This window comes from Crocodylus siamensis, chromosome 5, assembly GCF_052110815.1.
Source record: "Crocodylus siamensis isolate JL-2025a chromosome 5, ASM5211081v1, whole genome shotgun sequence".
NCBI classification, from domain to species: domain Eukaryota; kingdom Metazoa; phylum Chordata; order Crocodylia; family Crocodylidae; genus Crocodylus; species Crocodylus siamensis.
Genome location: NC_143399.1, coordinates 44,974,147 through 44,996,421, shown reverse-complemented (window position 1 = coordinate 44,996,421; position 22,275 = coordinate 44,974,147). Strand labels below are relative to the sequence as shown.

Here is a 22,275-nt window from a genome sequence, read left to right as displayed (position 1 = left end):
TATGCCACGGGCTGGACCATGGGGGAGCCAGAGGATGCGCTGGGCATCCCCTGCACCCACCCCCACTCATCTGTCTGGGACTAAGGACACGAGGGGCTGCCAGAAGGGATGCAAGAGAGCTGGGAGGGGAGCAGAAGAGAGGAGCGGGATACCTGCCCCCAGCCTCCTCCCTCCCACACACGGAGAAAAATACCCCCATCCCCAGATCCTTACATATGGGGGGAAGGGGGGAGGGAAGCCCCTGAAAGCGCAGGGCAGGACCCGGCCCGGATGCGGGGGAGTCAGCTCTGCCGCACCCCCCGCCCCATCCCCGCCGCGTCACCTCTTGAGGTATCGGGCGTCCTCCCCCTGCATGGTGCGGCAGCGGAGCGAGGGCCCGGGCGAGCAGCAGGGCGCGGTCCGCGGCGGCGGTTACCAGGGTGAGGCAGCGGCGCCTCCGCCCACCCGCCGCGGCCGGGAGTGCGCAGGCGCCGCGCGTGTGCAGAGAGGCTTTCTCGGAACCGATTTGGCGGCGCAGTCGCACGAGATTGGGTGCAGAGGAAGGCGCCGCACAGCGCCCCCTGGAGGCGCGGCGGGGAAGTTCCCGGGCCTGCGATGACTCGCTAGGCTGGAAGGGAATCGTCAAGTTCTGGTTTTCAGGGGCGGAGTCAGCCCCCAGCAGGGCTATGGCCTCAGCTGAAGTACAGCGCTGCTGGTGGCAGCCTCGTGGGCTGGGTTCCTGGGACCGGATAGTGTTTGCTCACCCATGCAGCTCTAGGCACACCTTTGTGGTACCCCAGGAGCGGCTAGAGGGGAGGTCTGAGGCAGGGGTGTTTTGTTCAAGTTGCAGCAAGGGAAGTTTATGTTGGATATTAGGAAAAGCTCTCTTACTAGGAGGGTGGTGAAGCACTGGAACAGGTTACCCAGAGAGGTGGTGCAATCTCCAGCCTTAGAGGTTTTTAAGGCCTGCCTAGACAAATCCCTGGCAGGAATGATCTAGTTGAGGATGGCCCTGCTTTGAGCAGGGGGTTGGACTAGATCAGTGATTCTCAACCCTTTTTGTACCAGGACCCATTTGTAAACATTGATGGCCAGTTCTGACCCAGTGCCCTTCACTGGACCTGCTGCCCTTCACCCCCAGGCCCCAAGTGTGTGGAGGTCCAGGAGCCCCTTGCAGGCTGGAACTCTTGACAGCCTGCAAGGGAAAAGCGATGATTTCCCATGTTTTTCTCTTTTAAAGGAGAATCCATTTTTTAAGTTTGTTGATCCATGTTTGAAGTTTGCTCGTAACTCTTTCATATATTTCCGTGAACTACTTTTGGGTCGCAACCCATAGATTGAAATACACTGGACTAGATGACCTCCTGAGGCCCTCCCTTTCAACCCTCATTTCCTATGATTCTAACTGGCATGAAGGGTTCACTTACAGTGGTTAGAGTTGCAATAAGTACCCTGCATGAGGCAAGTTAAGGCTCCTGACATGTTCACAGCGCTCTGATTTCAGTGTATATAGGACAGGTGACCCTAAACCGACCTTCAGGTCGCACAAGGTTCTGTGGTTAGATGTGATATCTGTTGTTAGACTAAATAGTTGGAAAAATTGTTCTTTGCAAGCTTTTGGGTACAAACACCCTTCGTTAGGCATAGGGCAAGTCTGTTGGTGTTTGTGTGCTCTCCTGGGTAGAATAGAAGCCAAAATGCATAATGCAGGTCTGTGCAAATGCAACTGAGTAGCAATGAGGATCTGAGGAAATAGCAAACAATAGGTATGAGATGGGGGAGTGTGAAGGGGGAGACTCTCCCTATGTCTGATGAAGGGTGTTCGTACCCAAAAGCTCGCAAATTTTCCCAACTATTTTGTTGTTCTAATAAAAGATACCACATCTTTCCAAAGAACCTTGTTGCCTATGTCCTTACCAACAATGACTACAACCAAGAACCGTAGCACCAGGTCTGCGCCACAGCTGCGGCCAGTGTAACTTAAGCCCAGTAGCACCAGCCTCTAGCATTCCCAAATCATGAGTCAGGCACCAAAATTCATGAGATCTTTTAAAAACAACAAAAAACCCAATAACGATGAAAAGTGCTGAGCTCTTATTTGCCATCTGGTCTTGAGCCTTTTGGTTACAGTCAGGTCATATTCTCAAGCTCCTCACCACAATTCTGAATGCTAGGAATTTTTCTTTTCCATGAAAGCTGAGCTTTTCACACCATCGCTTGTTTCCAGGAGCAGGGGTTTGAAGTAAAACACCAAATATTGTGAGACCTGTGGTAAAATCGCCAGAGGTTGGCAACACTGTGAACCCTGTCCAAAACTGATGAGAAAATATCCCAATTGCAAATAGGTCACAGACACAAGGACAAACACCTACTCTTGCCTTAAGTACTGTGGTGTCTTCCACACTCTCACACATCCCTTTGCAGATCCAGGTTTTGTACTCAGAGCAATATGCAGGAACTTGTCTGGGATGAATGCAGGACTAGAGGGATTTAACCAGGTTGTTTCAGTGAAGTATAGGTAGAAAGCTGTTATTGTGGCTGCTTTTTTAGCTTTACACATAGTTTCACTAAAAAGCTTCTAGGTATAAATAAAAAAACATGAAGGAAAGCATTTCAGCCCTCATTTGCATTTTTGGACAACATGAAAGAAAAGTTTGTGTGTGGTAGCAGTTTAGTAAAGTTCCCTTTGAGAGTTGGTGTAAGCTCTAAGGGATATTTCAGGATCTTTGCTCCTTTCCATTCAGGTAACTAAACTTTCACAACTTTTTCACATGTCTCTCAGTATTTGGTATTTTTCTGAAAGCCAACATTTGTAATGTGATTTTGTGATACTTGTTTTTCCTTAGGTTCATCTGAAGGTGTGAGAAGCAGGTTTCATTTTAAAAAAGTATATTTCAAACTTCATGGCTCCACAGAGAAAGATTGAAAATGTGACTCTATAAAACAGAAAACACAGAGGATCTGATGACACATCATTTTAAAAAAATAATCCCAGGAATTTTAGGTCTATTGCATGATTGTAGAGGCCTGGCTTATGATCCTTGAATATTTATGGTTTCCAGTAAAAACTTCAAATATGTCATGTTCTAAGGAACAACACATACATGTGTAAACATAGGCCCCAAATCCTGCAAAATGCATACACATGAGCAACTGTAGTTTGTGGCAATAGTGTATCCTTGTCTCCTCTTTACCAACAGGGAAGCTGTGGCAGAGATAGGTGAAGTGATTTGACTGTGGCCACCACCTGTGACAAAGTTTAAGCGTAGCTGGCTTCCAACCCTCAGCTCATCCACTCCCTGCCCCCAGTTCCCAATCAAAAGAAATATGACCCTTCTCCCAAAGGCAATCACACTGTAATAGGTATGCACATCATGCTTTTCCCACATGTTTATAATTTTCCAGTTTCTCACTCTGACTCTTTCAAATGAGGCAAATCATGCAATCCAGTCTGCTTACACACATGCTATTAGTTGTAATCATAGGGACCCAAGCCATAGGTTAGATCCTTATGATGCTAAGCACTATACAAGCATGAAATAAAAAGATGGTTCCTGCCCCAAAGAGCTTACAGTTTATTTAAGCTCTGTTGTCTTGATCTCTCAAAGATGTAAACGTATGAGCAACTTTATCCAAACACATGCAGAATGTAGAAGAAGTTCCAAGTGGATAATCTGGCAAACATTTGTCATTTCAAGTTCAATCCTTTTAGGTTCTGCTTTGACTTTGCCCATATCACATGGGGCAAGAATGTCAAGGGTCAATTTACAACACCAATAGTTAGAAGAGACATTTGTTTGTGAGGGTGCCAATATAACTCCAGAAACCCACTGAAAACTTTTTAGCAGCAATTTGTGGTTCAGCAGCCCATTTAATCCATTTGCTTTGTCAACAAGTAAATTTGGACTATTGAACTACTCCCAATAGATCTTATATGCTAGACAACAGTTGAAAGGACCACAGTTGCTGCTGTAAGGGCAGTTTGGTATTTTACAGCAGGGCTGGTTTAAAGAAGGTAATTTTTGTCCTCAGTTTCCCTCCCCAACTCCGTTTGTCACCATGTAGTATTGTATTATGATCACAGTTTCACATCCCAGACTTTCACATCAGGGTATACAGATTTTTTGCAAGGAGATGTCAGTGCTGAGTCCCAGCTACATACCTTTAGGAGTCAATTCACAGATGTGGCATCATGGGAAAGAAGGGTAGATTTGCACCTTACAGACTAATTTTGTCCTTTTTCGGGGGGGGTTGAGGTCATTAATAATGTGTTTAAGGTGTTCCATCTGGGGGCTGTAGGTGACAACCAGAGAGACTTTATTGTCGTTGTCCTGGGGTTGGTATTATAGGAGGTTAGCATGAGATCCAAGTGTGCTTTTATTGATCTGAGTGCCTACAGTTCTGGAATTCTATTGCAATTGTAGGAATCCCTGCTCCTGGTCTTTAAGGTGTGCATCCCAGTCAGCGGGATCAGTGTGGATATGGTTGTAACATACAGCTTGGTCGTAGACAGTGAATCTAGTGGTGTGGTTAAGATGAAAGCTGGTGGTATGAAGGTAGCTGTGGTGGTCAGTTGGTTTCCAACACAATGTGGCCATTGCAAACATTCACTGTAGTGTCTAGGAAATGAATTTGCTGGGTGGAGTAGTCTAGAGTTAGTCCAATGAAGTGAGTTCCAAAAAAAGCTTGTGCTATATATAAATTTAATTAGTCTACAAGGTGCAAACTTCCCCTGCTTTCCACTTGACTTTAAACTAACATAGATAACTGTGGACACCTATACACATGCTCAGGGGGGTGGGGGGTGCATTTTAATTAGAGCAGCTTAATTAAACATTCCTACAGTGTCTTGTGTATTGAGCACCCCACATTTCAAGATGGCACCAGCAGGGCTTGTTCAATGAGCTTTAGTTAAAATTGCCCCTACCACCATTTTGAGATGCAGGGCTGCTGAATACACAAGCTGCTGCTGCACACTGGGATGTTCCTGTTAGAAGTCTTAACGCAACACATTGGAGCATGTTTGAAGTGCTCTGTGTCTCATGAACAGGACCAGAGAGGCCAATCAAACTATGACTTCAGCTCATCCATGTCTTCAGCCAGATTCTGCGACAGTGTGACAAACTGTTTGCCATGCAATTGAAAGGCTTTTCATCTTGGGGAGTGGAAATCAAGACTTATTCTGTATTTCCTGATTTCACCCAGGTGCTAGCTAACCAGAATCCAGTTAAAAAGGCTGGGCTTTCAAAAATGCTCTGGATGAAGTGGAAAACACCAATTTGATAGATAGTTTGAAGGAGTATTTTTCTCAGCTTCATTCCCTTGTTACTCTCTATAGCATATATGTATGGTCCAGCAGCAACACATCTAAGCTTTACTGCAAGTTGTAACCTAATCCTCTTCTTTCCACAAGTCCATTTTACCATTTTCTTACCAATAATCTTGCTATCATGTCTTGTATCTATGCTTTTGCTCCACATCATGTTTTTCTCCAAATGTAAACCCTTAAGGCACTGTAGTGTTGTGGAATTGGTTGGTAACCCTCTCACTGGCTTGAGATCTTTCTAGTGGGTCTTCTAGTCTGTTATTACCCAAACCACCAGAACCCAGAAGAACAGGAGAGTATACACTAGAGTACACACCAGCATACTTTCCTTTGCCGGAGCCCAGAAGTGCTTGTGCAGTTTTCTTGTCTTGTCTTAAGAAATGTAGTCTGTGTCTATATGTAACAGGACTAGGCCCCAGGGGCCTGTGACATCCCCTGATGGCCATATGATTCCTGCCTAACTTGATCTCTGAGATACCCTCCCTTTATTCCTCACTTGCCACAGCTTGTTCTCATTAAGAAATTGAAGAGGGAGACTGCCCATGGGTCTTAAAGCAAGCCCTAATCGGTTCCCACCTTTCTCTTTCTCCCCAACTCCTCCCATCAGAGCAAGCTCTCCCATTAAGTGGGGTTCCTGGCCCACACATACCTCAAGGCACCTGTTGCCTTATGGGCTAATCATAGCCTCCATACCTTCCCCACAGCTCTGCACATGCCTCACGGATGTCACAAACATGCTTATTGCAAATTAGCTTCTTTTCTACCTTGGAAAAAACAGATAACACCAGCCGAGTCTCCCCATGCTGAATGAATGGAGTTTGTGTCCAAAAGCTTGCAAATAATTTCCCCCTGCCCCCAGCTATTCAGGTGGTTTAATAAGAGGTATCACATCTACCCAAATGACTTTGTCTGCCACATCTAGCGAGATGCTCATCTCCAAAGCCACCAGGCCACCTCAAGCCTTACTCCTTTGTTTGGGGCCCCATGCCATTCTGGGCTTCAGGCCTTTTCCCTCACTGGGCTCTTTCTACCCTTCTTGGGCCACACTGAGTTCCCTGGCCCTGTCTGCCTTAAACATGATCCCTGGCAGGGCTCAAGGTGGTCATAGGCCCCTCAGGCACTAACAGACCTCCAAACCACCCCTTTCTAGTACCACCCAAACCACCAGTGTAAACTCTACACCAAGGTAAGCCCTCTGGCTGTAACAGCTTTCTAACAGTGTCTAAACACAAACCCCAGCTTGTAGTAGGTTAATCCCTAGGTCTTTGTTCCCTGGTAGTTCATAACGGGCAACTTTCTTCTCCTGAGGCTCTCCCCGATGTTCCTGCACCCAGGAGCCTCTGGCTCTCTGTTACACAATAGTACACAGTTAATCCAGGTGATTTGCACTTGGATCTTCAAGCCTAGTTGTGAGTAGTAGTTGCAAAGCTCCACATTACCGTATCCTCATTGCTTCTGTACTAGCCATTTGTGTCTCTGGGCATATCTGTTGGGATTTTTATCCCAGGCAATTTTGAGAGAACTTGCCTATTCTGTGTGGGTAGTTTGGGGGGAAAGCACTTAAGTAATTTAGACTGCATCTTCACGGCAAATTGATAGCTGAACTGGGTGCTATCCCACACCAGCCAGGTAAGCAAGCCTGGACTTGAATCCTACTTCTGTGCCCACCTCATGTTTATCTATGAGGAGAGTAGGAACAATTTAAGGCTCAAACTCAGGTAGGAGGCTGGGTGACTATGCAGAGTAAATACACCTTGAAGGGCCAACCAAGTCAGGTTGCTTAACTTACATTAAAAAATACGATGGATAATTATTCCAAAAAAAGTCTGCATAATATTGAATATGAAAGATGGGGAGTGAGAATATGGGACCAAGGAAAATAAATCATGTGGCTCCTTGGAGCTCTGAGAGAGGCTAGCAGGAATTGGTCTGGCAGGGAGGCACATCCAAGAAGGACAAAGAACGCAGAGCAACTATGGAGGGTCAGATGGTCACTCCACCCTGTTTGGAAAGTTGCCTTCTGCAGCATTTCATACCCTGCAATCGAGAGGATTCCAAGCAGCAGAAATGATGTTTCATACAAGCCCATCCTGTCCATCCATATAATTATTGTTACCTGGTTACAATTTTTGAGAGAGGATCCAAGATGCATTTTTCTTGTCCTGGCATTCTGCCCCTTATGGCTAGTTGTGTGGCCATTTTTCCACATACCAGTCACCTTAGCTCATGCTGCTGATCCCAACCCAAAGGCAGCCTTAGCCAGAAAGACATTTTGAAGCAAAATCCTCTTGGCTGCTAGTGCTCCTGCCCAGCACACAATTGACTGTACTGTGACATCACTGTAATCCACAGGCTCACAACAGTTGCTGCAAATCTCAGAAGCAACTGAAGGGCTGAGGAAAGCTGCACTATACAAGGAGCTACTGAATTCTGTCTTTTCTCCATCCCTCACCCCACCCACCCCAAAGAACTTCAAGTGACAGGACATTGACAGCACCTTCTCCCCCCGCTTTACCTTTTACCTGTGGCAGGGCTAAAGGATGTTGTGATGTTTCAGGCATTATGCTTGGTAGTTGCACATTAGGATTATTCCTAAAGTTTTTAGGAACAGGTTAGACAAACAATTCTCTAAGATGGCTTAGATGGGGATGTTCCTGCCCCAACCAGGGGTTGGACTAGATGACCACTTATAGACCTTCTAGCTGTATTTGTCTATGCTTGTACAATCATTGTGTTAGGAAAGCAAACTTGTGCTAAGTTGTCCTGATACATGAGAAGTCATTTCCAGTGGGAGTGTCCTCACTGAAATGGGATTTAACTGAAATCTGTTTCAGTCCTAGTTATACTATATTCAGTTCTGGGAATTCCTCTCAGCTCTTCCTTTCTTTTCTTACATCTGTATTAGGAATGGGACTCTACCAACACTGGAAAATCAATATGATAGGTCTATAGGACCATATCATATTCTATCTATCAGTCTTTCTAGTCCTCCATCTGCTTTATATTGCTGCTCTTCACTGCAGTAAGCAAGTACTTCCCACCAGATATTTATAGCAAAGTTTGAATTTCATGGAGATACTTTTTTCCTTTCTGAGCTAAAAACCCTGCTTAGGGTGGGATTTGAGGGGGCTGGAATTAATGTTATTGATTTACTTGTATGGTTTGGGATCAGGATTTGCTTGTGGGTTTTTTGGAGGGGGTTGTGGTTTATTGGAGTTTTTTATGTAACAGTGTGAAGATGTCATTCTCTAACTTCTATTAGCAATGTAACAAATGGATATAACCCTTACATTGGAAACACAGCTGCATGAGTAGATATGTATATTTGATGCTGGTAGTAGGAATAAGTGTGGCCACTGGCCATCATATGGCAAAGATGGTAATGAGGATAAACATGGTGCCAGTGACTTAGGTTGGTGCTGGTAAGAATGCAGGATGTATTGAGGATGAAAAGGAAGCATGAGATGGTGATAATGACAATACTGGTCCTAAGGCAAAATAATGAGGTGACAGAAAAACTATTGTTAAAGCTGAATGTGATGATGGTAAGTATGAAAGGGTGATAGTAAGGAGAAACAGGGGATTGATGGTATACTTGATGGTGGTAAAAGTAACAAGGAAGAAGATACAGATATCTGACACATTCGACATGCTCTTCTTGAACCTAGCACCTGACTCCCTTCATGCTGACACATCAGTGAACCAGGTCTTGGCAATGAAGATACAGTAGCATCAGGGAGAGGTGGACCTGGTCTTGGATCTTAAATACATCAGCAGAAGAGACCAAAAGTTCAGCTCTTACAGTGACCATATACCATGATCTTCTGGTTTATGATAGTGGAAATTGAGCTGAATGTTGGAGAAATGATCCCTCAACTTTAGATTAATTTAGTTACTGGCTGCAGGTTGCTTGGGTAATTTCACTCTTTTCGCCTTTCCTGTTTTATTTGAATTGCTACATATGCTTCTTGTTTGATAGTCCTTCTCTTAGTCATATGTCTACATAGGCACAAAATAACACATGGATTGGCTACACATATGCACACACTAGCTCACTGTGTATTGGAAGGAAAATCAGTTACATGCACATCTGTTTGGTCTATCTACTGAGCAAAATAAAGGTATGATTGTAGCATATGCCAGCATACCCATGCCAGATCAGTCTGCTATTTCTGTTTCATGAGGACATATGGCATGTATTTTAGGGTGTGCTAGCAATCAGAATTCAAACCCTCTGGTGGTCCTGAGTGTGATAACATGTACTAGTCCTGGTTTTGTCATGTTTTTACTGCTATTGTTACCACTGGTACCTAAATGAAGCATTCATGTGTATGTTAACATATGCTGCAATCACATCATCATTTCACTCTGTAGGCATGCCCTATTTCAGTATCTTCACATACAGAAGCATACTGTATAGATGCTTACACTCATTCATAGTGAAACACGCTTATGCATGCTCATATGTGCACACAAGAAAACTAGTGTTTGATATGATAGCATGATGCATCTTTGGGTCTCAAGTTTAAGAGACAACACAGAAATATTCTCCTTGGCTTACCCAGCTCATCCTAAGTATTGCAAAGCATGTGGTATATAGGGTTTTCCAAGAGTCTCAAGGGCATATCAGAAACACAAGAGGTGAGATAATGATGGTGTTCCAGGTTTTCTTTTGGATTGTAAAACTCTGTAAAATTGTTAGGCACCTTCTAAAATAGCCAATCTAGGAATGTTTCCTTCCACATCTTTTCCTTAATTTTTCTCATACATATTATGCTTTCTCATTGCCAGCGTCCAAAATCTCTGAAGTTTTTCATAGGTTCATAGATTCAAGGGTTGGAAGGGACCTCAGTGGGCCATCCAGTCTGACCCCCTGCCCCTGGCAGGCAAGAAAAGGGTCACCAAATCTGGGATCATGTGATCCCAGCCAGGTGCTTGTCCACTCTCCTCTTGAAGACCCCCAAGGATGGAGCAAGCACCACCTCCCCTGGAAGAACATTACAGATCCTGGCAACCCTGACGTGAAGAACTTTTTCATAATGTCCAGTCTAAACCTACTTTCCAATAGCTTATGACCGTTGTTCCTTATTGTTCCAAGGGGTGCCCCAGCAAACAGATCATTGCCTACTTCGTGTTGCTCTACCCTTATGAATTTGGACGCCATCATAAGGTCCCCTCTCAGCCTTCTCTTGGAGAGGCTGAAGAGGTTAAGTTCCCTTAGCCTTTCCTTGTAGGGCCTGCCCTGAAGACCTCCAATCAGACAAGTAAAAATCCTGGACCCAGGGGTCCAGCTGAGACCCTGGGCACACACCCAGACTTGGGCTTGCAAATCTAAGGCTGTGGAGTCAGTACACTCTCCTCTAGGCCAAACAACTATGCTAAAAGTTAAAAGCAGTGTTCATTAAAAAAATGATAGAATGAGGCATTAAAGAAGGAAAAGCATTTCTCATAAAAAGATTTGGGGACTAGTCAGCATCAAAAGGAGACAAGAGTCTTAAAAAGCATTATAGTTGAATTGGTGTTATTACCAAATGATTAATTAATTACCAAGTTACTTGAAGAGAAAGAAATATTATTTTATGAATAACGATGTCTTAGGTTTACAAACCTTAACAGATCTCCTTTGCAGTAAGCACCTCTTTAATGTTATCATTTAATAATAGGAAAACCCCTTAAGTTAAAGTTTGTCTCACACAAATGTCACTTGCTAGCTTTCCTGCTAATCCAGAGGAAATATTATCTTAGTGGTCCCCGTGGTCCAATGTCTAGGTGTTGGATACATGATAAACTTACATGAAACCTTCTTAGTGAGATATAGTCCTCTGGAGACATCTGGGGATTTAATTTTTCAAGGCTTACTACAACCTAACTCTTTAAAAATAAGATTTAAATTTCCCATGTCGGGTCACTTAAGTTCTTCTTTTGTTTTCTTTCTCTCCCCTTTTTTCTGTTTTTTTTATTTGCTACTTGCCTAGACTCCTAATCCCCAGCCTCTGGAGGAAAACTTTAACCATCTCAAACTTTTCATGTCTTGATTATTTTATAGTTCCAAAGGACAACTTGAACAGGTTCTATATTTTAATAGTTTTAGTCTTGGGGCAGGGAATGCATTCATGCAAAACAAATGGTTTCCAGTATTTTACCTGTTATATTCTACTAAAATTTTGAACCAAGGTGTTTTCCAGATACTGTGTCACTCCTCTGGAACTATATTTCACAAGAAGAGATGTGTGGATTCCTTAGAATACGTGGTCCCATGAGTTACACTGTTCATAAACAGGTTTTCTTGTCTGGTATTCTTACCCCTGGATAGCCAGCACTTAAATTTCCCAAACACTGATTTAAGGATCCAAGACATGTACAGGATGTAACCATGAAGTTCCTAAGGTAACTAAATCCTCCACAGTACATAGGAAAATGTAGCAATGAAGACTGTCCAACCCTGGATACAGTAAAATGTATGCGGTATCAGTTCATCTGTAAAGTGTGTAAGCTATTAGCGTAATAGCTTCTGATCCTTTCTCCAGTTGTGACTCCATGCTTCTCATAGTGCTTCCCTAGTTCCAGAAGATGGAGGACCTGGGCATATATATTTACACCAGCATAATTTACATGCATCTTGTGCAACATTGTAAATTACATGAGTATTTGGAGTGGACAGATGACCAGCTCTTTGAGGACAGCTGCTTGCGGTAGGCACTCTTACTGTGCCCATTGCTAGGTTGGGACAGAATGGTTAATATCCTCTTTGCCTACACCAAATGGGCACCAAGGAATGGACATAGGACACAGGACACAATGATGTAACTTATACCAGTGTTATTTTACCATGATTTCCCCTAAATTAAACCTATACTGCCTTAAAATAAGTGACATTCTTATAGGATGTATGTCATATGTCCACTTCTTGTTTAGAAGTTATAAAGGCAAACTACACTGGTATAAATGGGCTGTGTATGGCCATGCCCTAATTCTTCCTACTTTCATGTAACCATAGCAGTTAAAGATGGGAAAAGCATCTTGGGCTGACTCATTGAGATTTGACTGGAAAAAAGAAGACAACTGTCAGGAACAGTTTTAAATGGCCATAATAAAAGGGCATTCCCTACTGTCCTTGGAGTATACATGGCAGTACTGTGCATCCCATAACACCATGGAAGCTGCAGCTGTGATAATTACCATCTGATCCAGCACCAGAAGCCACCCCAGAAATCTTTAGGACTGAAAACACGAGTTGATACAGTCTGACCTATTTGATAACCATAACCTCTACCTCCAGTCCATACAAAATACAGCTGCCCTAAATGATCTTTCCAGCCCACAGACTTGAGCACAGTCTCTTTAGATCCACCCACTACTCCTTCTTTATCTTGTCAGACTTTTTTTTATTCTTTGCCTTCAAACACTACACAACTCTGTCCCAATCCTACCCTACAAATTAGTTTTGCATTATATCAATACCCTATATACTTTGTTTTGCCATGGTGTTAGCTGTGATGCTCCATTCATCTGATTCTCTCCCATGTGCTTCTGTAATTTTTCATGCCATTCCGTAACCAAGCAACACCATCTTTACTCTGGTCCCCCAACCCATTACTCAGATCATTCCTGGCAACTTACTTCATATGTATGACCCTCAATAAGCAAGTCAGTTTAAAAACTTCCTTTCCAATAAAAGAACCATGCTTACACTCTTAAATAAGGAAGGTGTAATAAAATACGTACACACACCCCTGCAGAGTTGGAGTTGGAATCTTTATCTAGAGATAGGGTCCAAGCACCATATGCCTGTGTGCCACTTGAGCTAAAGTAGTATTTCTTTTAAGTATCACCTACAGAAGGACCCTACGATGGTATCAGCTAAGAGAAGGCATCATAAATAGAACAGTTTGGATTATCATGGTGACAGGCACATTTGAGATACACAGAAAGACATTATTCGTTAGAACGCTTACCTAAGTCCATATTCGGAAATGAAAAATCCACAGTAAAAACTTGGCAGTTATTCTATATGGCTTAGTTTAGCAAAGCATTGGGCAGGATTTTCAAAAGCTTCTGAGGAGTTAGGAACACTAGGCTCAATGACTGAGGAGCTTTGACAATCCCCACATGTTGACCTTAGTGGGACTTAAGTACATGCTTTAAAGCTAAGCAGATCCTTAAGTGTTTTGTCAAAGCAGGGCCTATAGAAAACATACAATAAGGGCAGATTTTATTCTAAACCCTCTTTTCTGCTTATGTGGAACTGTATCTGTCAATACCTCTCTGTTTGGGGTAAGGTGTACAAACCATGATAGTTAGACTGTTAGTTGCTAATTTCCCCCTTTTGAAGAGAAGTGCTTTCAAAGGCCCAACCTATATTTTATGTGGAGTCATATATCACAGTGAAAAGAGACTTTTCATGCTGGACCTGAAAACCTTCTCAGACTCCATTAATTAAATTGCCACATACAGGGGAGGAAGAGTGGAGGCAGAGTGAGTGAGGGACTCTCACTAGGACTCAATGAAAACCAGATGTTGCTAGCAGAGCCATCATGCTTTTTATCAAGAGCAACACAGAGGCTTCAGATGGAACCTCCCCCTAAACCACCAAGACCTAAAAATCGCCAACCAGACCAAGCAAAATACTTACAGTTAAGGCACAAATATGCTATTTATATTATGGTAGCTCCTACCAATATCAAGGCCTCATTGTACAAGCATACTGTAACAGACAGTCTCCACTAGAAGGAACTTACTATCTAGAAGTAGCTTTGCTTATTTCCCTGGCATAAATGTAATTAGTGAGTATCAACCCCAGACATAGAGCAATTAGAGGGAAAATAGGACCAACAGAATTCATAGAAAATTAGGATTGGAAGGGACCTTAGGAGGTCATCTAGTCCAACCCCTGCTCAAAGCAGGACCATTCCCAGCTATGTCATCGCAGCCAAGGCTTTGTCTAGTCAGGTCTTAAAAATGTCCAAGAATGGAGGTTCCACCACTTCCCTGGATAACCTGTTCCAGTGCTTTACTATCCTCCTTGTAAGAAAGTTTTTCCTGCTATCTAACCTAAACTTCCCTTACTGCAACTTGAGACCATAGCTCCTTGTTCTGTTATCCACCCCCCACAGAGAACAGTCTCACTCCATCCTCTTTAGGAACACCACTTCAGATAGCTGAAGGCTCTTATTAAATCCCCTCTCAGTCATCTCTTGTCCAAACTAAATAAACCCAGTTTCCTCAGCCTCTCAGTTCATATGTCCCAGCCCCCTAAACTTTTTTGTCGCCCTCCGGTGGACTGTCTCCAATTTGTCCACATCCTTTCTGTAGCAGAGGGCCCACACTGGACACATGACTCCAGATATAGCCTCACCAGGGCCAAATAGGGGGGAAAAATCATTTCCATCAATCTGCTTGCGATACTCCTACTAATGCAGCCCAGTATGCTGTTAGCCTTCTTCACAACAAGGGTACAAGTCCTTGTGAGGTTCCTCAGTACTTGAGGTACTTTTGAAAATCCTACTTAAGTAATCCCATGGCCAAACTCCTGTAATAATCCACTTCCCCACAGAAATGCAAGGCGCAAGGGATGCCTAGTCAGTAGGGCTCTGCTGCATAGCAAAAGCAATGACCTTGTCAAATGGCCACATTTATTTTTCCTAGCTAAAAAATTAGATGCAAACATATACCAATATTATTCAAAATATACCACTATCTCATGAGTCAAACCATTCCAAGAGGTGATGGCTCCTTTTTACCCAGGTTTATGTAAATCTTGTACTCTCTAGAATCAGTAGCTCTGAATTGCTGATGAAGGCTGTCTGGAGAATTTTCCAACAATTTTCTTGCAGTGAAAAATCCTGTAGAAAGCCTCAAGCTTATCAGAAACATGCACAGTCATCTTCCAGCTCAAAGCGGTATGATAAAAAAAAGGTAAACAACACAGCACTCAAAAAGACGAGGAACTTCCCCACCTCCCCCTTGCTGCTTCCTTGTGCCTATGCAGTCTGGTATCAGGTCAACCCACAGCTCCTCTAATTCAGTGTTGCTCCATGGAAATCACAAAACTAGGATCAAAAATAGAAAAATTTCAGAGAAAGTGTCTTCTTCCCTTAAAAAAAAAGGTATTTTGTCTAAAATCTGAAAAATTTTTGGCTGAAAACTGAAATAATTTTGGTTTCTGGTAGTTTTCAGCCAACATTTTTTAGATTGCTAAAATGATTCTTTCCATTTTTTTTAAATAAAAAGTGTAACTTTTCTATCGAAAACTCCTCTTGTGGCTCAACTAGGCCTATCCCTGGTTTTGGGGATGGGGATGGTAGAATAAGAATTCACACAGAGCTTATTTTAAAATAAGAAGACTGCTAAAATAATTCTGATTGCCTCTCCTTCTGGAAATCACATCACATACCAGGCATGCTGGATACAGAGCACAGTAACATATGGGGGAATGGGGGTGGGGAGGAAAGGGTGATGTGGAAATTAACTCTTTATGGCCTGAGTGATACAAGAGGTTACACCTCACACTTTTCATCTTCATTCATTATTTTTACTTACTGTGGGCACATGGGGGCACTACTGTGCTCCAGAAGGAGACCCAGCACTGCAGCTCCACCTAGATAGGCAGGTATTTAATATTGTGAGAGTAACACCAGTTGCTGAGCTGTGTTTAAATTCATTGGTACCTAGACCAGAGGTACTGCATGAAAAATTTCCATGACACCTCAAGATGCATCTAATATCTTCATTTAAACCTGTAATTCTCAGCTGTCAGTAGTTTAGCAAGAGACTCCTCCAGTTTTTTCACCAGCTTCACCTGTCATACACCTTGTGTTCCAGGACCGTGTTGTCTTAAAAAGAAGAGGGAGAAGGAAGCTAAAAAGAGCTCTTGCTTTGTTTACTCATTTAAATGCATGCAGAATCTCATATTGGATTGTGTTTTTCATCCTTTGCAAGCAAAGATGACTGCAGCCAGTGGGGGGATGAGGGAGAGAGAGAAAGGAAGTGGGAAAGAAAAAGGGAGGGAGAAAAGAGAAAGGGAGAAAGAGAGGAAAAAGGAGAAAGAAGAGAGAGGAGTGGGGCGGAGACTAGGTTGCATGGATACACAGGTGACTTATAAGCCAAATCTTTGCCCTGAACAATCTGCTGCAGCAGGGGCAGGAGAGCAACAAGGTCTGGACATAAGAGGTCCTTGTTTTCTTGGCCACATGCTTCCTCACTGCCTCTGTCATGTGCTGCTGCTTGAAGGCCAGTGCTCTGCTATGGACCAAAGACCTCCAGGATGGACAGTCATGAGCAATGGCTCATGAAGGTCACAAGCAACGCCTCTTGACTCCATACTGCCAAATGGAGTATTGGACTGTAGGTTGTTTGAAACATTTACTACATGCTTGTACAGTGCCCAGAACATTGGAACCATGTGCCCATTTGAGGCCATTTTAAGCTGCGAGGTGTACTGATGGTAATAATACCAGGGGGCACCATCAGGTAATGGAAGTTTTATATTTTAGTTACATTTTACAGGATATGTTTAGTTTTTGTTTCTGCAAAGAATACAGAGAACATAGCACCTTCTGTCCCTACAGGGAAATAATAGTCACCATCAGCAGTTCCTTCTCAATTCACATTCACTTCTAATCTTCAACAGTAATAGTAAGAATAGATTTGAAATCCCTGGTTCTGTTATATCATCCACTTCATATATTATTCAGTGATTGATGCACCATCAATGTGAATGGAGCCAAGTGGGAAAGCTTAGGTTGTAAGCACTTTGAGGCAGGGAGCAATTCTTGATGTCTGTAAAATGGGGTTCTGGCCTGTAAGTACTACTATAAAGTAGATAAATGAATAATGCTAATAACTACTTACACAACATGGATCCTCAACATTTCTGTGATGGGCAGGGCTGTTTTGAATCACAACAGTAATATGATAATGACCTCCACAAAAGCCACTGTCTCCCAGAAACATTCATAGCCAACTTCTTGCTCAAAAAGTATGTTAAAATAATGTTAAGAATACTGTATAGCATAGCACTCAAAAGGCAACAATTGCCTTTCATGACCTCTGCTCTCTTTGGCCTGACTATATCCTCAGAGAGTGTAAACTAGGTAGAAGGGAAGGTAGAGGTGCACCTTAAAGACAAACTGAATTAGAGATGCACAAGCTTTCATGAGCCACAGCAATTTTCATCAGATGCTGTGAAAGGACATGCATAGAGTAGGCTATCAAAACTAAATAGTGATTTAAATCCAAAAGATGGGGGTGGAAGGGGTGAGACATGACAGTGTGGAGAGAGGCACAGGGAGTTGAAGAGAACAATAAAGTAGCAAGCCTACAGCAAACCCCTAGAATATAATCCAGGTAAAGGGATAAGAAATACTGCTGTCCAGGACACTGTCAAATATATGTCCCTGTTTAGACCATACTTAAACCAATCCAGTCTATTTATGATTTTGTGTTCTGCAATTTTGCATTCAAGTCATTTTTTAAAATTCCATTGTTTAAGAACAGCTATTCTGAGGTCAGTGATGGAAAGTCCAGGAAGTATAAAGTGTGTTCCCACAGATTTTGTGCATTTCTGGACTTGATGTCAGCTTGGTGTCCATTCATTCTGTCATGTAGGGATTGCCTCGTCTGCTGTAGAAAGCAGAGTGGTGCTATGAACATATGATGCCATATATGACATTGGTAGAGGAGCAAATGAATTCATCTCAGGCATTATAATCCATGTTATTTGGTCCAGTAATGATGTGGTCTGGGTTGATGAGGGGCTCATCTGGCATCTGGGGGCATTGCAAGGCCTTGTACCTAAGTGAGAATAGGAATTAGATAAGCTGGAGAGATGCTGTTTTTTCTTAGGGGCTATGTGTAACCCAGGACATATTTATCCTTCATGGCTAGATAGAGTATGTCATTCTTTTCCAGGAGGGTTTGGAGGAGGAGTCATTAATAATGACATCCCTTGCAGCTTTCCAGGAAGAGTCATTAATAATGACTCATTAATGATGTGCATAAGGTGTTCAAGCTGGGGTCTTTAGATGACACCCAGTATAGTTTCATTGGAGTCACAGACCTTGGACTCTATAGAGATGCCTTCATAAGACCAGAAGTGCACATAATAAGAATGCCACAGAAGTGGCTGAGATCCAGTCCTATACAGAAAATGGGAGATCAATGCATATTTTTACTTATTATGAGTTTAACATCATAATACACTATTTAAAGTTTAAAATGTCCAGGAATTCCTAGATTTGGATTCCCACAGAGCCAGTGTTCCACTAAGGATTGTATAGCATCCTGCCCCAGTGCCATCCCAGATATTGACTCAGATAGAAAACCCAACCAGTTGGGTTTCAATACTAAATATCTGGAAGTATCACTATCTTTAGTAAGAGAGGTCACCTTGCTGCCCAGTGTGTATTGCCATGGGGGAGCTTAAACAAAAGTGTCAAGTACATAACAGGTGGGTTCTGAGTTAAGTAACTTCCTTTGTCAGCTAGCTGCAAAGTCATCTTATCTAACATCTCTCCGAAGCGGAGGAAATCCTGCTGTCCGGGACACTGTCAAATATATGTCCAAAAATAGATAAAAGAAATATAGAGGGCCAAATTCCCCCTTGGTGTGGGTTCAAGAAAGTGAAACGAGTTATAACAGGGATGATTCTGGCCCAAGATATTCAAGGCTAAGTTAGAGAGGGCCCAATTCTGCTTTGAGTCACATCAATCTGCTTCCCCTAACTGGAGGCAGGATTTGGGTAGGATTATTCCATGCAGTGGTTGACATTAGAAATGCATGGCCATGTCCAGATGAGCATGGCCATTTGTTTCCTTGGGGACAAGTGTGTGCTGCTGCCATTTGTCCCTGGGGAAAGCCTGTGCCATGCATGCTCTTGCGTGCAGCAGGTTATCTTGGGTGGGGTAGAGGAAGCTGGGGCCAGCAACTGTGCTGGCCACAGAAGCCTTACCTGGGATCCTGGGGCTCTTGGGGAGTAGCAGCCATGGCACTCCTGCAATTGTGAACCTGGCTGGCAGCTGGAGCATGGCTCTGGCAGACCAGGCTTTGGTTTTGGGGGGCATGTGCTGCCACCACATGTGCCACCCCACTTTTTTAAGGCACAGGTTTTTTTGACTCTGGGATCTCCTAGGGTCTACCCTCCTCCCTCCCCTCCACCCCTCTCCCTTGCTGCAAGATAGCTGTATGGGGAACTCCTGCATGTGTGGTGTGTGGCACTGCAGATGGGTCTGTGGCGCCACATACTGCACGTCCACGCTCGTCTGGATGTGGCCTGTGAGATTAACTCAGCTGGAGAAAGCACTTTGTGGGTAAGCTAGAAAGAGGCTTCTTCACAAATGTCTGGCAAGATGCAGAGAAAGAAATGTGCGCTCCTGGTATGTTCAACCTTAGGCTTTGACTACCCCTTGGGAAATCATTCACATTTAAAAGCATGCTTTTGCCTAACATATTATTAGACATTGCTTATGTAGTGCAGACAAAGACAGTCATGTTCAGAAGTAGACTTGCTGTCTGTACATACCAAGTGTTAGACATGCTTCACTGTCATATGAGCACAGCAAACTAATGCAACACATTTCAAGAGAAATTTTCATTAGTGCAGATACATTTGTGTAATTATTGCAGTCTGAAAAAGCAACAATTTTGAAATCATTTGAGTTGCATCGACTTATTTTGGGTATCAATTTGGCCTATTTCGTTAAACTGAAGACACAGTTACATACTTGCTATGATTAATCTCTTTCACCTGGGGATGTCAAAGCACTTTACAGATGTTAAAGAATGAAGCTCAGCAGTGTTCCTGTGAGGTTCATACTGTTGCTCAATGGAAAATGAAGCATGTAGCAAAGCGACTCACCCAAGGTTATGAAATAAGTTAGTGGCAGAATCAGGAATGGAATCCAAATCTCCCTTCCATTACCATCTACACAACAGGATCATGCCAATTTTATTGCATAATATCCCCTTCCTTTTTTCTTTAAAACAAGCAACTCACATCATGTGAGTGCGCTAATGACTTAACAGTGTGATGGATTTTGAAGCATTACCTATCTCTTTCTGCTATATCCACAGTACATAACTTTTTAACTTTCATTTCACTGTTGAGCAATGAATTCACAGCAAATCCCCATTCACAGGCCCTGATCCTACAGTCAATAAATGCAATGCTCCCCATTGGTGGGAAGAGTTAATGTTTCCATGTGGGCTCCTGCAGGACAAAGAAACAGACTTGGATACCTCCTTCCATGTTTGCAAGTGTAAATTGTCACCTTTAAATTTGTGTAAACAATCTCCATTCCTTTAAATTAGCTTGGGCCCTTTACCAGGTGTCTGAGCCTCTTCTCATTTTTCAGGGAAGTTTAATTCCCAGTGGAACAACTCCTGATTTACACCAGTATAGGTGAAAACACTTATTATTATTTAAATTACAGTAGACCCCAGAGGCTCCAACGGAAATCAAGGCTACAATGCAGTTGCACACATACATCATGTGAGATGGTCATTGCACACATATATCATGTGAGACTGTTCTTAGGATCACAGCAGAGGCAGTCTCTAAATCTCTTAGGTCACTGAGTCCAGAATTGCATTATTACAGGCCACCTTGTCATCTAATCTCTTTGATAAGGGATGATCCAGGATTACCCAAAACTAATTAGGGTTTTGTCCCCACTACTTCTCATTGCTCTGAAGGATAGGGACTTTCCTGTAATCTACAGTCTCAATGTATTTGTGGACAGATTATACCAGTGGTGCTCAGCCTGTGGCTTGCAGGGTGGATCCAGCCCATGGAACCATGTCAGCCAGCCTGTGGGGCTGGAAAGTTGGCAACAGAGGAGTAATTAACATTGCCACTGCCCCCCCTCCCCGCCCCGCCAAATTTCTGGACTTGTGGGGAGTCCAGTAGCCTGGATGACATGGCTCTTTGTACCAGATTGTGCCAGTTCATAGTCACTCCATGGTTGGATCTAGTTATCAGGGTTGGTTGGTATGTGGGGTTGTGCTACAGCTAGATCCAGCATGTAGGGTCATGCTATCATGCCAGATGGCATGCACAGACTGGCTCTGCTTGCCCATTGTGGGGTGGATTAGGCCTGTGATGGACCCTGCATGCAGGGTCTAGCCCAAGGACTGGCTGCAGGGGGATGTAGAGGTTAAGAACCATTGTTTTATACCATAGTTTCTCGACCTGTGGTACATGTACCCCTGGGGGTATGTAAGACAGGCAGGGGGGTACATAGGTATCCCAACACACTCTCTCTCTCTCGCCCTCTTTTCCTTTCAAAACTATGGCAAAACATTTGGTGCACCACACATTGCACAGCGTTTTAAATTCCCCAGTAATAATTTGGTGTGCCATGCTTTGTGCGGCACCGGGTTCAGCCCTTCTATCTTTGGGCAACATCACCGCTAGCCCAGGTACATACTTGAGTTGTGCACCCCTGGTGTAAAAGGTGGCAACCTTATCCACACCAGATCAGACATCTGTCATATCATGGCCTAATATACGCAGCCCTTCTTCCAACATATGGCACACATTAGTCTGTAAATATAAAATCCCCTGGAAAATTGAGTGTTGGGGTACTTATTAAAATTTTCAGAACTGAGGAGGTACTTGCTACTTAAAAGGTTGAGAAACACTGGTTTATACTGCTTTGTTCTTGAGCTAACCCCCAAATGGATCTATAGACAACAACCCCATTCTCTCTCAGCCTTCATTTTCTAAGTTAAAAAAACCAGTTATTTTAGGACATATCTATACCATCTCCAGAAACACTGCTATGAAGCAATACCTGCCCACTTGCTCTTGCTTAAAGGACAATGTCTGTGGCCCTTTGAAGTAGAAGCTACATAGATTTAAAAAACTAATTGAATTAAATCAACCCTTTTGGAAGCAGATATACTTTTACCCTAGCTAAGCAGTATCCTGCTTTGGGTTTTTATCACTTCCCAGCACCTGCTAGCTAGGAGCA

At 43.2% G+C, this 22,275-nt stretch overlaps 1 protein-coding gene across 2 annotated transcripts in view; it reads right to left on the bottom strand.

The window, feature by feature from the left end:
- Window positions 1-22,275, bottom strand: part of KIFAP3 (kinesin associated protein 3) — a 155,234-nt gene that overhangs the window by 120,288 nt on the left and 12,671 nt on the right. Inside the window, exon 1 of one of the 2 annotated variants that reach the window (XM_090047452.1) lies at window positions 323-479. The exons of the other annotated variant lie outside the window; for it this stretch is intronic. Within the exon in view, the coding sequence (XP_089903578.1) occupies window positions 323-354 (32 nt within the window). The 5' untranslated portion in view covers window positions 355-479. Of the gene's footprint in view, window positions 1-322; window positions 480-22,275 lie in introns of those variants that run through there. 2 annotated transcript variants of the gene reach the window in all.